This window comes from Rhinolophus hipposideros (assembly GCF_964194185.1).
Source record: "Rhinolophus hipposideros genome assembly, chromosome: 6".
In the NCBI taxonomy this organism is placed as follows: domain Eukaryota; kingdom Metazoa; phylum Chordata; class Mammalia; order Chiroptera; family Rhinolophidae; genus Rhinolophus; species Rhinolophus hipposideros.
Genome location: NC_138052.1, coordinates 53762041 through 53775988, shown reverse-complemented (window position 1 = coordinate 53775988; position 13948 = coordinate 53762041). Strand labels below are relative to the sequence as shown.

The 13948-nt window shown below is 34.4% G+C and overlaps 1 protein-coding gene across 1 annotated transcript in view; it reads left to right on the top strand.

The window, feature by feature from the left end:
* Positions 1 to 13948, top strand: part of TTN (titin) — a 272150-nt gene that overhangs the window by 119278 nt on the left and 138924 nt on the right. The window contains exons 102-122 of the mRNA XM_081051210.1: positions 246 to 326; positions 471 to 551; positions 722 to 805; positions 1068 to 1169; positions 1592 to 1708; positions 3568 to 3648; positions 3841 to 3918; positions 4156 to 4239; positions 4400 to 4483; positions 5918 to 5998; positions 6299 to 6514; positions 7499 to 7576; positions 7785 to 7859; positions 8065 to 8157; positions 8982 to 9059; positions 9251 to 9457; positions 9673 to 9756; positions 9937 to 10014; positions 10531 to 10614; positions 10881 to 10964; positions 11170 to 11253. Coding sequence (XP_080907336.1) covers positions 246 to 326; positions 471 to 551; positions 722 to 805; positions 1068 to 1169; positions 1592 to 1708; positions 3568 to 3648; positions 3841 to 3918; positions 4156 to 4239; positions 4400 to 4483; positions 5918 to 5998; positions 6299 to 6514; positions 7499 to 7576; positions 7785 to 7859; positions 8065 to 8157; positions 8982 to 9059; positions 9251 to 9457; positions 9673 to 9756; positions 9937 to 10014; positions 10531 to 10614; positions 10881 to 10964; positions 11170 to 11253 — 2034 coding nt within the window. The remainder of the gene's footprint in view (positions 1 to 245; positions 327 to 470; positions 552 to 721; positions 806 to 1067; positions 1170 to 1591; positions 1709 to 3567; positions 3649 to 3840; positions 3919 to 4155; positions 4240 to 4399; positions 4484 to 5917; positions 5999 to 6298; positions 6515 to 7498; positions 7577 to 7784; positions 7860 to 8064; positions 8158 to 8981; positions 9060 to 9250; positions 9458 to 9672; positions 9757 to 9936; positions 10015 to 10530; positions 10615 to 10880; positions 10965 to 11169; positions 11254 to 13948) is intronic.

Here is a 13948-nt window from a genome sequence, read left to right as displayed (position 1 = left end):
TACTTAGTAAAAAAGTTAAAAAACAAAAACAAAAAAATGGCCTGTTACACGATTTGAGTACAAACCATTTTTGTGTTAAATTATCTGTTACTTTAGTTAGTTTAATTCAAAAATGAATGTTTTATGGTATGAGCAGGAATTCAACAAAAGTGTGTGTCCGCCTGCCTGTTTTCTTAAAAAAATAACTTTACATTAGCTACTTTGGAAAATATAAAGTCAATTCTAAAAATTAATGTCTTTTCAAGTTCCTGAAGTACAGAAGAAGATTGTCACAGAAGAAAAAATAACTATTGTTACTCAAAGAGAGGAATCCCCACCACCAGCAGGTACTTAATTCTTTCTCCATGAAATAACCTTGTCTTTCCTTCAAGCTTCTTTAATTGCATGTCTTCTTTAATGAGCCTGCCATTGCCATGTTGCTCATTTATTTGCCTTTCTGAGAATTTTAAAATCAAATACTATCCTTTAAGTGCCAGAAATACCAAAGAAGAAAGTTCCTGAAGAAAAAAGACCTATTCCTCGGAAAGAGGAGGAAGTTCCACCACCTAAAGGTATTGTCTCTCCGTCTTTCCAAGAACAATCTTTAGAATATTATGTTCTAAGGCAAATGATTATTTTGTTAGTTTTGTGATATGCATGCATTGTGGGTGTATATCTGTGTTTTGTGCTGGGCTTTGATGAGATAACATTGAAGTTCTAAAAGAGCATAATGTTTTTAAAGTGCCATCGCTTCCTAAGAAACCTGTCCCAGAGGAGAAAGTCCCATTACCAGTTCTTGTCTCTAAGAAAGCTCCTCCTCCCCGAGGTACGATTTGTCTCAAGTTTCGGACAGAAATCTTTTGGCCTGTGAATTTTTGCTTTTTCCTACTTACTGTCTTTTTGTACTGATCCTGTGTCTCTCCTCTGATAGAATTTTTGTGTGTATATACTTGTGCGATGTCATGTAACTTGTTTTCCCATTTTGCTAGTGAAAGTGTTGTAGTGTAAAAACTCTTCCCCAAACTCTTGGGAGAGAATCATTAAGATTCTTGACTCTTAAACGTCAACTTTGATGCTTTTTTTTAAAGCTGAAGTTTCTAAGAAAACTGTTGTAGAAGAGAAAAGATTTGTTGCTGGAGAAAAACTATCTGTTGCAGTTCCTCAAAGAATGGAGGTCATACAGCATGAAGGTATATGATCCAAAGTGAGGGGAGAGATGAGTTTTCTCATGTTTCCTCAAAGTCTTCTTCTTCTTTTCTGATGTGGTTGTTTACTGTAGAAGTTGTCCTTATCCGTGTCTACTTGTTGTAGCCTTCTGAGACTGAGTCTTTTGTGTCTGCATTGATCCTGAATCATTCTAAGAAAGGGAATAGGGTACGGAAAATGTGATCATGGTGAAAGTGGCCACACCAGGACATAATCTGAATATTCTTTTCGGTCTTGGGCTAGAATGTCCCCTCATCTTAAATCAGCTCTTTCCTTCTTGTAATGAAGAAGTACTGTGAAGCCACACCCTAAGCAGCTAGAAGAACCATTATCTATCTATAGAAAACACATGGCTAGTATCAGAATTTCAGGAGGCTGAATGTAAATTAAACCTTATTTTTTAAAGTATCTGCAGAAGAGGAATGGAGTTATACAGAAGAAGAGGAAAGAGTGTCCATTTCAGTTCATAGAGAAGAAGAAAGAGAGGAGGAGGAGGAAGAAGTGGAGGTTACAGAATATGAAGGTAAACACAATTCAAATAAGCTGGAGATGATCTGGAGTCTTGATGAGATATTTTCTTTCACAGATAGTTTATAAATTAATGAAAAGTGATACAAATTCAGTGAACATCTCCTGGCCTCATTAGATGTATCTTTTGATCAAAACACGAGATTCAGGAGCATTACTTAGAGTAAACATCCAATGTATTTCTTGTTCATTCCCTCTTACTTGGCTATATGGGGAGGGAGGGGGGGGAAATGGCTTCATATGTATAGGTAACTAATGGCACACGTATCTCCATATACATTTATCCTTTCATTAGACAGATCTTGGTTTCAGCATGGTGGATTGGCATAATCTTCACCTTGGTCTAAAAAAGGAGTAACATAAAGCAGTGTTGATAGCACAACTCATTAATGTGTCCTGACTCACAGTTTTAAAATGAGCAAGAAAGTATATTGTCTTATTACAGTCCAGAAATCAAGGCCATGTTTGAGAGTAAAGCACTGAACACATAGGGCTTTCCTATATTTCATGTATGAAGAAAACAATTGTGTAACATCTTTGATTAGGTTAACTTATTATTCAGGTATGTTCCCACACCTGTAATGTGAGTTCTTTATAGTTTCTTAAGGCTTTAACAATGAGCTTTATTTCAGTGTTGGGATACCTTTTCAATGAATTTAGATACCACTATGTTTACTGCTAAAGTCCATCATTCTGGCTAAAGCTATATACTAGGAAGAACTTTCCTAAAGTTCTAATATCTGTCCTTTAAAAAGAAATCAGTAAGTTCTTTAACAAATTAACCCTCTTCTCAATGAAAAGATGAACAGAATTGTGTATTTAGATGCCCTCATGTGCATCTGTGGCTAGTATAAGGTGCCCCAGCCCTCTCCACTTGGGAGAAAAGTCCATGTGAAATCCAGTTGTGTGTTCTTAATAGAATGGTTTGGAACATCTAGATGGGACATGACTTTCCAGAAGAAGCCTACCAGTTCTGTTATGCTTCCTGGGAGAGACCAAGATGTTGGACATAAGTCAGGAATACGATGGGTTCAAAGAGGGCCCCATCCTTCTAGAAATGTTTAGAAAAGCAAACATAACATGTACACAAGGACAATTCTCATTGCATGAAATCTTATTTCAGTTTTTGACAGTATGCATTATAAATTTCTTTTAGTACTACAGACTCTGGCTAAAAGGAGAAACATTCTATGATATTGTTATGTTTTCATTAAGCCCAAAGATTTAAGGAAAAGCTGGTAGCCTGTTGACTTCTAGTATCAAGATATGTGTTGGTAACTAGATTTTCTTCTATTGTATAATTAACTTTATATGCCTAGGCTTTAAAATCATGTGAAGACGCCTGCTTCTTCTACCATACCTGCCCCTCCAAACTTGGGGGGGGGGGAATAAGTTGTTTCCAAGTACTCTGTAGGTTTCTCATGTGCAACACAGGTCTTTTCTTTCTTACAAGTCTATTCATAATTCCTCAAGTATATGTTTCTGTCCAGCAGCCTTTCAATCTAGAGTGTTCTGTTATTTTTGAAACTTATTTTCAAACTCTTGTGCTCGTTAATTTAGTCACTAGAATTGTTTGTATGTCTTGTAGTTGTCCTGTTCTTCCTGGGAATACAAGTATTATCTTCATGATACACTTGACAGTTAAATTAACAAAAACTTATTTCCCATACTCTTTATTAAAAGATATGCTTTGATGAAAATGTTCTTCTTTGGGTATTTTAAATGGAAACAATGGGCGATTTGGCAAGTGTTAAATTTTTGCTATTTTAATTACTCTTTGAGTAATAAATTACAGCTAAAGTTAAACATGAAAAACACTACAACTTATCTTCTTTAAAATTGATGTCTTTAAAGTGATGGAAGGACCTGAGGAATATGTTGTGGAAGAAAAGCTGCACTTTATTTCTAAGAGAGTGGAAGCTGAACCAGCCGAAGGTACACCGACTCTTAAATTAATTCTAACCCTATGTGTGTTTGACTTGTCCCATTCTTTATGTTCTCTTGAGTTAATTTATTGTCTGTATTGCAAATGTGGATAAATATCATTTCTACATAAAAAGATTTCTTACCTTTTTATTAAAAAGATATCTGGACATTTCTACAAATGTATTTTATAATCTTTTCAAGTGCCTGAGAAGCATGAGAAGAAAATTGTACCAAAACCGAAAATTCCTGCTAAAATAGAGGAGCGTCCGCCAACTAAAGGTATAGTTTTCTCTCAAAGAAATGTGATACCATTTGTCTTAGTAGCTATAATAATGCCTTTAGTTTGAGTAACTGCCTAAGTTTACATCAACGTATGTGTATAAACATTTTTGCTGAATATAGTCATTAATGTTTGTGTAAATGTGTGATCTTTTCAAAGAGTGAGTTCTTTGCCCCAAAACAATGTCACTTCTTCTGTAATGCAAACTAATATTCTTAAACCTAATCTTTCTAAAGTTCCTGAAGCACCTAAGAAAATTGTGCTAGAAAAGAAAATTACTGCCGTGGTTCCTAAAAAGGAAAAGGTGCCACCAACAAAAGGTATATTGGCGTTTGCTTCATTCTCAAATAATGCCTGTCTTTTTTAACCTTACATTGATACATTCTTCAAATTTTTATAACATTAACAAGAAAATAAATGTGCCTATGTTTAGTGCTTTTCATATTGTATGTTTGACTGTGCTGCCTGATGTCTTTTAAGTGCCAGAAGAGCCAAAGAAACCAGTTCCAGAAAAAAGGGCCCCTCCAAAAATGGCTAAGATAGAAGAACCTCCCCCTACTAAAGGTAAACAAAATCCCCCAGCACAAAAGCTAGAAACGTGTCTTGTCTTGCGTCTTCTCGCTGCTGTCTTTGGGTCACACCTTTTATATGGAGGTTATTGGTGTATGTTGGTGACAGTGGTGTATTATTGCCTTGTCTGTGGATGGAGTGTTACTTACTTGATGTGAAGTTTATTTGTGTGTACCTTGTACACTGTTGTATTCTAAAATCACAGTACTTTCTGGCTGTAATGCTTTTTTTAAAAAATTCCACTTTAAGTGATAAAACTCCCTAATTCTAAAATTATCTTTCAAGTGACTGAGAGACACATGCAAATTACCCAGGAAGAAAAAGTTCATGTTGCTGTAACTAAAAAAGAGGAACCTCCAAGAGCGAGAGGTACATGGAGTCTTTCCATATGCAGAATATTGTACTTCCCCTATTCTCTTTACCAAATACACTGGGTATGGATGTTGGTTGTTGTCGTTAGTATAGGTGCCGTTTTATGTTTGAAATAATGAAAATGTCAAGTCTTTTATGTTTGAGTTACTGTTACACGACTATCTTTCTGTGGTTTGAATGAGGGAAACAATTCTTTAAAGTGAAATCTGTCTTTAAAGTGCCTGAGGAACCCAAGAGAGCTGTTCCAGAAGAAAAAGTTCTAAAACTCAAACCTAAAAAAGAGGAGGTGCCACCAGCAAAAGGTATACCAACTTTTTCAGAAACAAAAATAAGCACATAGCTATTGAAGCTAATGTAGTGGAATTGACATTCTTAGAGAAAGTAATTGAAATATGTATTATAAAACAAGTAATATATATATGCTATTTCATATCACTTCAAAATTAAACATTTTTGATACCAGAAAGTACTCTCTCTCTCCTTTTGTTTCTAAAAAAAGAAAAAATGTGACGCTCCCCTCAAACACATGTAGATGCTTGCCCTTAAAATGTATTTGTCTTCTATTGTGTCTTTATTTGTCTATATGCTAAACCCATCAGCCAGAATTCTTGTTTGTGTAGCAATCTTTGACAAAGCTTAAAATTTTTTGAATCCTGAATTTTCTACATTGCGCCAATAGAATTTACGAAAATACCTTAAAATTAAGGTGAAGAATCTGTTGTTTATATAACAGAAGTTTCTGTCTTGTGCTTGTTTCATAGTTATTGTTCATGCTGTCTAGTTGTCTTTTTTAACTCTCTTATAAATACCACTTGACCTTCCTAAAGTTATTCAAAGTCTTTGAAGCATCAAGTAACTTAGAAAAGAGTGTTTGTATGTATTTTAGACCCTGTTTATGTCCAAGTCTATTGATTTTTCTTGCCATTTAAGTGAAAAATTTGAAAAACAAGCATAGTTATGGTCATCCCTGTCCCTGGATTGCTCATACACAGCTTCTCTTACCACATATATGTTCAGAATCTTGCAATTCACTTTTAATAATTACTCTTTTTAAAGTGACTGAACTCAGGAAAACTGCTGTTAAAGAAGAAAAGATAGCCATTGAAGTTCCCAAAAGAGAACCGCGTCCTGCTAAAGGTATATTGTGCTTTGACTAAATAATAAAATGAAGCATGAAACTACACAGCTCTGCCTGCTAGCTCCTAATGTGTCTCCCATCCCTTATTGGCTTATTGTTGACTAAAGTAAGGGAATCTAACATTTGAAATCATAAATAGCAAATGTACACTCTGTAAAACCCTGACCAGCAAAGGCAAGTCAGGGTCTCCATAACCAGTGCATGAGGTCGTCACAAAGGAATGAAATCAAAGCACATTGTCACTCTCATCCTTAAATGGGCTTCAAGTAAAATGCTGCCTGTTGTCAATATTATTCTAGAGCTCACTGTAACAGAAGAGAAAAAATGGTCTTACACCCGAGAAGAAGAAACAGTTTCAGTACAACAGCAAGAGGAATATGAAGAATATGAAGAATATGATTATAAAGAATATGGGGAGTATGAACCAACAGAAGAATATGACCAATATGAAGACTATGAGGAACGTGAATTTGAACATTATGAAGAGTATAAAGAACAAGAACAATATGTCACAGGTATGAGCAAAACTGCAAACCGGAAACCACATTAAATACATGCAAATTCCATTAGCATAGAACAAAAATTTGGATGCCCAAAGAAATTTGGAAATAACTTTATTTCCTTTGGTAAATTGAAAAAAAAAATTTTTTTCTTGGATAGTTCTAGAAAAAAACCTCTATAAACCTTAAGGTCACTGTTAGATTGGGTTTTTGGAATAATCTATTTTTCCCTTCATTTTTGCTTATACATAAAATAATATATGTCATTACGTTTCTTTCTCAAAAAGGTTAGGAATTTATCTTCAGGTGCCCATGATCATTTTAATACATGATCAAAAATTTCTGAACATCTCTCATTCTGAAGCTTGTTACTATCAAGCATACTGGGCTATTGAGAAGAATACACTAGCCTCAGAGTTCTCATTATCAAAATTTGACAAATGTAAACACAGAGAAGGTTAATATAAGCAATTGTATTTCATCTGATGAAGATCATATTTATAGGTATATAATTTTGGATCCAAAGACCTCATTTTACTCAAAGAATAAGTTCCTATTGGAATTTTGAAATGAGTCAATATTATGTCACTTAATCTCTGAGTTTTCACAGCCTAACTTTGAGAATACGCTATGTAGTTTTATACATAGCATTAAAAACCAATATTATGTAGGTAAGAGTTTTAACCACCATTTTGTCTACCTGAAGTGAAATGAGAATTGTAATATGTAACAGGGACTTACAATTACAATTACCTAATTACAATTACTAATTACAATTACCTAATTGAAATAAACAGCAAGGAGGAAAGGCCACTATAAACTTGTTTGCGTCTTGTAGACTTTATTCTTCTTGGACCTCTGATTCTCACTCACTAGAGGCTTTGGCTATACTGTAGATAAAAGATAATATCATTTTAATTCTTTGAGTCCATTTAAGAAATATCATTTTTAATTTATGTCCTAAAATCTAACATGAAATACCCTGTATGTACTTTTAAGAACCAGAGAAGCCTGTCCCAGTAAAGCGTGTCCAAGAAGAACCAGTTCCCACAAAACCAAAGGCACCACCTGCTAAAGGTAGAGTGAGAGAAACCCAATCAGTATTAAGAGACTGTGTTTCTTCCATGTCTGTCATACTATAAATACATGTTGAAGTGTCCATGTATTAATTGTATATGTATTTGGGGGTGTTATGTTGTACATCGTATTTCTTATCTTTTTGTTCTTACTACTCTTGAGAAATCTGGTTCAGTTTTTTAAATCTGTTAATATTGATATTTTAAAGTTCTGAAGAAAGCTGTCCCTGAAGAAAAAGTATCAGTGCCCATTCCTAAGAAACTCAAACCTCCACCACCTAAAGGTACTTTGCAGAGTAATAACTACCAAAAACATCTTTGTTACTTATGTTCTATAATCATGTCTTATTACCTTGTCCACTGTTCTTTGTTTTTACTAAATGTATTGTTCTAGTCCTGATTCTTCCATTTCAGCTTTTTGTGTATTTTTATTTGCATGGTATTCATGTGGTTGGTTTTAATGCTCTTCAATAATTAATATCTTTAAAGTGCCTGAAGAATCAAAGAAACTTGTTGAGGAAAAAATGCGTATTTCAATTACCAAACGTGAAAAAGAGCAGGTGATTGAACCAGCTGCTAAAGGTATAACTTTCTTCCTAGATTAGGTCTTTTATAATGTCTCTTATAAAATTAAGTAGCTATGCTTTGCCTTATTTCATTGTTGTGTGTCTTTTTGTAAATTAATCATTAGGAGAATATTGGATGTAAAAATCTGTAAATACAGAATAAAAAGATAATGTTACTTTTAAAGGAAAAGTTATTTCAAAATACATCCAAGCCTCTTATCCACAGTCGTGTCACAAGGCATATATATATATATATATATATATATATATATATATATATATATATATATATATATATGTGAATGTTTGGATTTAACGTCAGTGACCATTTGGCACATTCTTGATTTACCTAAATTGATGTAATGATATAAAAAATATTCACCACAGTTCAATAACTGTTTATTCATTCTAAAATCATTGTGAAGATTTAAAAAAAAAAAAAACCTAACTTATTGTTTCTGGTCATTTTCCCCTGCTTTTTACTAATTGTGAAGTAACTTCTCTGCAATATCTGAAGTGAATTATCCAGAAGTGAATTTAGCTTTTTGGTAAAGGATATTTCCTACAAGCAGAGATACATGAAAACTAAACATGATTTTACATTTGAGTTCTGCTACCTCAGACTTACTTGAGTACTTCTGTATGTTTGTTTTTTTTATCACACTGAGTTCAGAATTGTTTCCATGGGACCTAAACAGTTTCTTACAAATGAACAATTGCATATTTATCACATGAGAGGCACTTGCAAAACTATTTTATCTACTTAAAGTACAACAAAGCAAGCATTGGCTGGGTGGCCTGTTTCTGACAATAACATTTTCTTATACTTAATATTTCAAGTGCCCATGAAGCCCAAGAGGGTTGTCACAGAAGAAAAAGTGCTCATTTCTAAAAAAGAAGTAGCAGCACCTGTTAAAGGTACTTAATACCACTCTTCTCAATGTATTATTTGTCTTCCTTGGTATGAAATTCATGTTCAGTTCTCTGTGTGAAGTTCTGTGTGAAAAGTAAAGCCTGTTCTTTATTCTATTACAAATGGCTGTTTCTAACATGTCTTAATTTTGTGGAGTAATTAGAAAGTGTCCAATCTAAAGATAATATCTTTAAAGTGCCAGAAGTACCTAAAAGACCAGAACCAGAAGAGATTGCCTTTGAAGAGGAAGTTATAACTGAAGCAGAGGAATATCTTGAAGAAGAGTACCTTCATGAAGAAGAAGAGTACCTTCATGAAGAAGAGTACCTTCATGAAGAAGAGTACCTTCATGAAGAAGAGGAAGTCGTAACTGAAGAAGTGGTACCAGTGATACCAATCAAAGGTAGATTACATCTCCTGCAAAGTGATACACAGCAGCATCTTTGGAGTCTGGGAGTCTAATTTTGTCAGATTCTGGGATTTATTAGGACCGATGACCAAATTCTGCTTATTTTAGAAACAGATAATTTTAGATGCTGAAGCATGATTTCTGCAGTTGCTTTTTACATTTTATATCTTTTTGCAACATTTCCAAAATTCTTTAAAATATCTTTAAAGTGCCTGAGGTACCGAAGAAACCTGTTCCAGAAGAGAAGAAACCCGTTCCTGTTTCCAAAAAGAAGGAAGTCCCACCAGCAAAAGGTACACCATCCTTCATATCGTGGGCATATAAAAACCTTAATCTGCATATAAACAGTTAACTATCTTCTGAGTTCAAAACCTTGTATGTGTTGCTATCTGTTGTTATCAATGTTAACTGTGCTTTTTGTGGATGTGTTGTTACTAGTAGTTAGCACTTATCCATAAACAATATCTTTAAAGTGCCTGAGATTTCTAAGAAGCCAGAAGAGAAAGTTCCTGTGCCCATTCCTAAAAAAGAGAAGGCTCCACCAGCTAAAGGTACATCTCTTTGTAGTCCATCAGTAGGCTAATGTAATAGTTTACTCATGTAGGATAACTTAGTGAGCCATATCAGTTCCTTCCCCATGACAATATTGACAATATTAATGACAAAGCAGGGACCACCCAACTGGTTATAAGAGCGGTTTACTGTGTATTCATCTCTGAATTTTGCCATCAAAGCACACTGATGCTTAATGCTTGGCTCCCTCTCTTTAGTGGAAAGTTCTTAGTATAAAATACATTCTTATTATAATACCAAAATGGACAAAATCACCATTTAACAGACATTGTGTGTTGTCTTTATCCCCAGTCTATGTTTTTTTTTCAGTGTTTTCTTATTTTATTTTATTTTTTTGTGCATTCCTGACCTTTGTTTTATGGCTGTTATTATTATTCTCAATCTTAAAGTGATATTGTTAGAATATCTATGATGCTTCGATTAAGTCCTAAAATTTCTAGAGTCTTATCTCCAAGTGAGAAATATGACAGTAACCCTATTTGATATCTTTAAAGTTCCTGAAGTACCCAAGAAACCTGTACCAGAGGAGAAAGTGCCAGTACCAGTTCCTAAAAAGGTGGAAGCTCCACCTGCCAAAGGTACATGAACTTGCAATATCACACACATTTTTTTTATTTCACATTTGCATGTGAGTAAAAAATTAATTGGTTCAATTCCATGCTCTTAGGGGATTCAGCACTTTAATATTCCTTTATGGGAAAGAAAATATTTTATTTTAAAGATAAAATTCTTCTTGAAGTATCTTGGTTATACTTTCATTACCTTATTTTAATCTTTTTGAGACTATGCTCGGACTCAAAATTTTATGTTGTATAAAATTGCTCTCTAAATCATTTCTTTAAAGTGCCAGAAGTGCCCAAGAAGCCTGTGCCTGAGAAGAAGGTACCGGTTCCTGCTCCTAAGAAAGTAGAGGCTCCACCGGCAAAAGGTACATCACTTCATCATTTAAAGTACATGGGGGAAAAAAATCTAATGTTTGTGTATATTCACTTACGAATTCCCCATAATACATTTTTAAAAATTGTCTGTCTTACTAGAAATATAAAAGTCAGGTGTTTCATGATTCTTTTTCTTATCAATTGCACTAAGACATTAAAAAAACACATTCTTAAAGACAAATAATATCTTTAAAGTGCCAGAGGTGCCCAAGAAGCTCATCCCAGAAGAAAAGAAACCAACACCTGTTCTGAAAAAAGTAGAAGCTCCACCACCCAAAGGTACATTAATTTCTAACAGATTCAGGGCAAAAAGGAAAACTAACTGGTATTCTACACTAATTATAATTAATGCTTGAGGACATTTATTTGTATGACAATTGATGCTCTATGATCACAGAATATTTGTTTTTCATGTTGTCCCATTGTTATGAAAATTGTGCATAAAAGTGATGTTTGTATGGTTGAATAATATCTTTAAAGTGCCAAAGAAACGGGAGCCAGTTCCAGTTCCTGTAACTCTACCTCGGGAAGAGGAAGTTACATTTGAAGAAGAAATTTCTCCTGAAGAAGTTTTACCTGAGGAAGACGAAATTCTTCCAGAGGAAGAGGAAGAGGAAGTTCCTCCAGAGGAAGAATTACTTCCTGAGAAAGAGGAATTTCCTGCAGAGGAAGAAGAATTTCCTCCTGAGGAGGAAGAATTTGTACCGGAGGAAGCACTTGTACCTGAAGAAGAGGAAGTTCTTCCAGAAATTAAACCAAAGGTGCCAGTACCTGCACGAGGTATAGCATCTTTTCTAGGAATCATCAAGGCCTCTTTTGTGTTGAATTCTGCCTTTCTATCTCTTTGTTCTTTTCCAGTTTTATCTATAATGCTGTACTCTATGTTATCTACTATCTAAATCTTAGAAAATATTCCAAATATGTGTGCTCTTATCATTATGTGTCTGTCTTGTGTGTGTGATTATTGTAAATTATCTGTCTTTTCAAATTTCATGATGTGAAACGTTATTTCAAATGTTATTGTTTGTGGTCTTACTCTCGTTTGTCTTTTTGTTGTATATACAATACTGTGCATAACGTCTTAAAATGAATGTTTTTAAGTGCCTGAAGTGCCAAAGAAACCTGTACCAGAGAAGAAAATCCCAGTTCTCGCTCCTAAAAAAGTGGAACCTCCACCACCCAAAGGTACACCTTCCCCAAGTGAATACACAGTCTGCATTCCTAGCTCCACAAGAAAAGTTAGGGTGGAACTGGGTTTTAGGAGAAATTACATTTATAAAATAGATAGTCATATTTTTACTTCAGGAATACTGATATCCCCTTTTCATTGCATGCAAAGCAGTATGAAGAATAAGGATGAAAGGAAATGGTGTTCCAAAACTGCCACCTATTCCCTAAATTTTATTAAAACATCCTAATTTTCATGTAGATATTTCACAATGATAAATTAACTACACAAAAAAGTACCTGAAAAATATGATGAACAAATAAATCTTCCTAAATTTCACCCTTCAATCATTTATATTAAGTCCCTATTTAACACGAGGGTGAAAAGAAAAAAAAGAAAGGTTATGTATTTATCAAAATACTGAGTAATAGCTTATGTCTTCTGATATATACGTATAAATGGTAGCCCAGTAGGATGTTACATTAGCCTTGTCTTTTGGCATTGTATCTCGTTATGTTACCTGAGCAAGCCCTTTAACCAATCTGATCCTTAAGTTTCTCTCCTATGAAATGGGGATACGAATTATCAGTTATAACGGACCCAGATATTATTGTGAACAGTATCCAGATTTAACATATTCAGTCAGCTCATAGTAGATAAAATGCATGTATTTATGCCTTAAAGCTCAATAATAGTTTTTGCAAAAGGTCATGGTACTACTACTTGAAATAAACATAACCCCTCCACCACGCCACATAGTTATATAATAAATGAAATACATAGTAAAGCTGATCCTTTACTGGATTTCAAGGATTAAGAAATACTTTATAGATAATGAATTAATAAATTACTAGTGAAATTTAAATAAATGAAATGACAGCATCTGTTCTCTGATATTCAAATAGGGTGCTGATCCCTTGCTCTACAAAACAATTATATCATAACACTTGGGCTCCCAACTTGCATTACGCCCTTATCCTGAGAGACTGTTGCATGTTGGTCTTTTTGTGTGTCGACTTCTTGTGTTCTCTCTTTCTTGTCCCTCACAATAAATTCTTATCATGAAATGATATCTTTAAAGTACCTGTGGTTCAGAAGAAAGTGCCAGAGAAGAAAGTGATCATTCCCAAGAAAGAGGAAGCTCCTCCTGCCACAGGTACTGCTGTTCCCAAGCAAATTAGACACTGCCATTTCTTTCCATCACCTGTAAAAGTCGAAATGTCCTGTTTCAATACTTGCTAACATAACTTGTATTATTGCTGTGTCCATTGCCTTTGTGTTTGTGAAACTGAAATTATAAAATAAAATAATATCTTAAAGTGCCTGTGGTGCCTAAGAAACCTGAACCAGAAAAGAAGGTGCCTCCTCCGGGTCTTAAGAAAGCAGTGGCTCCTCCTGCCAAAGGTACATCACCCAAAACAGGATGTGTTTATTGCACCGATGTTGAACGTTGATGCTATCCACACAGGATGTTCAACATAAACGTTTGCTCTGTGTGGTCAGTCGTTTACATTCGTCATTTGTGACCCTGTTGCTCCCATGTTTGTACTAGGTCAATTTCTCCACTTTGTGTTTGTGTATTTTGTGTTTTCTGTTCGTTGTTTCTAAACAATAAAACTACTAAATTCAGATATCTTTAAAGAACCAGAAGTAACTAAGAAACCGGTCCCAAAAGTACCCATTGCTCTTCCTAAAAGAGTAGAGGCTCCAGCAGTAAAAGATGGAATATCTCTTTAATGGACCCTTAATCTTAAACCATAAATCTCTTTATTTTGTGTCATTAACTGATTCTGTGAAATGTCAATG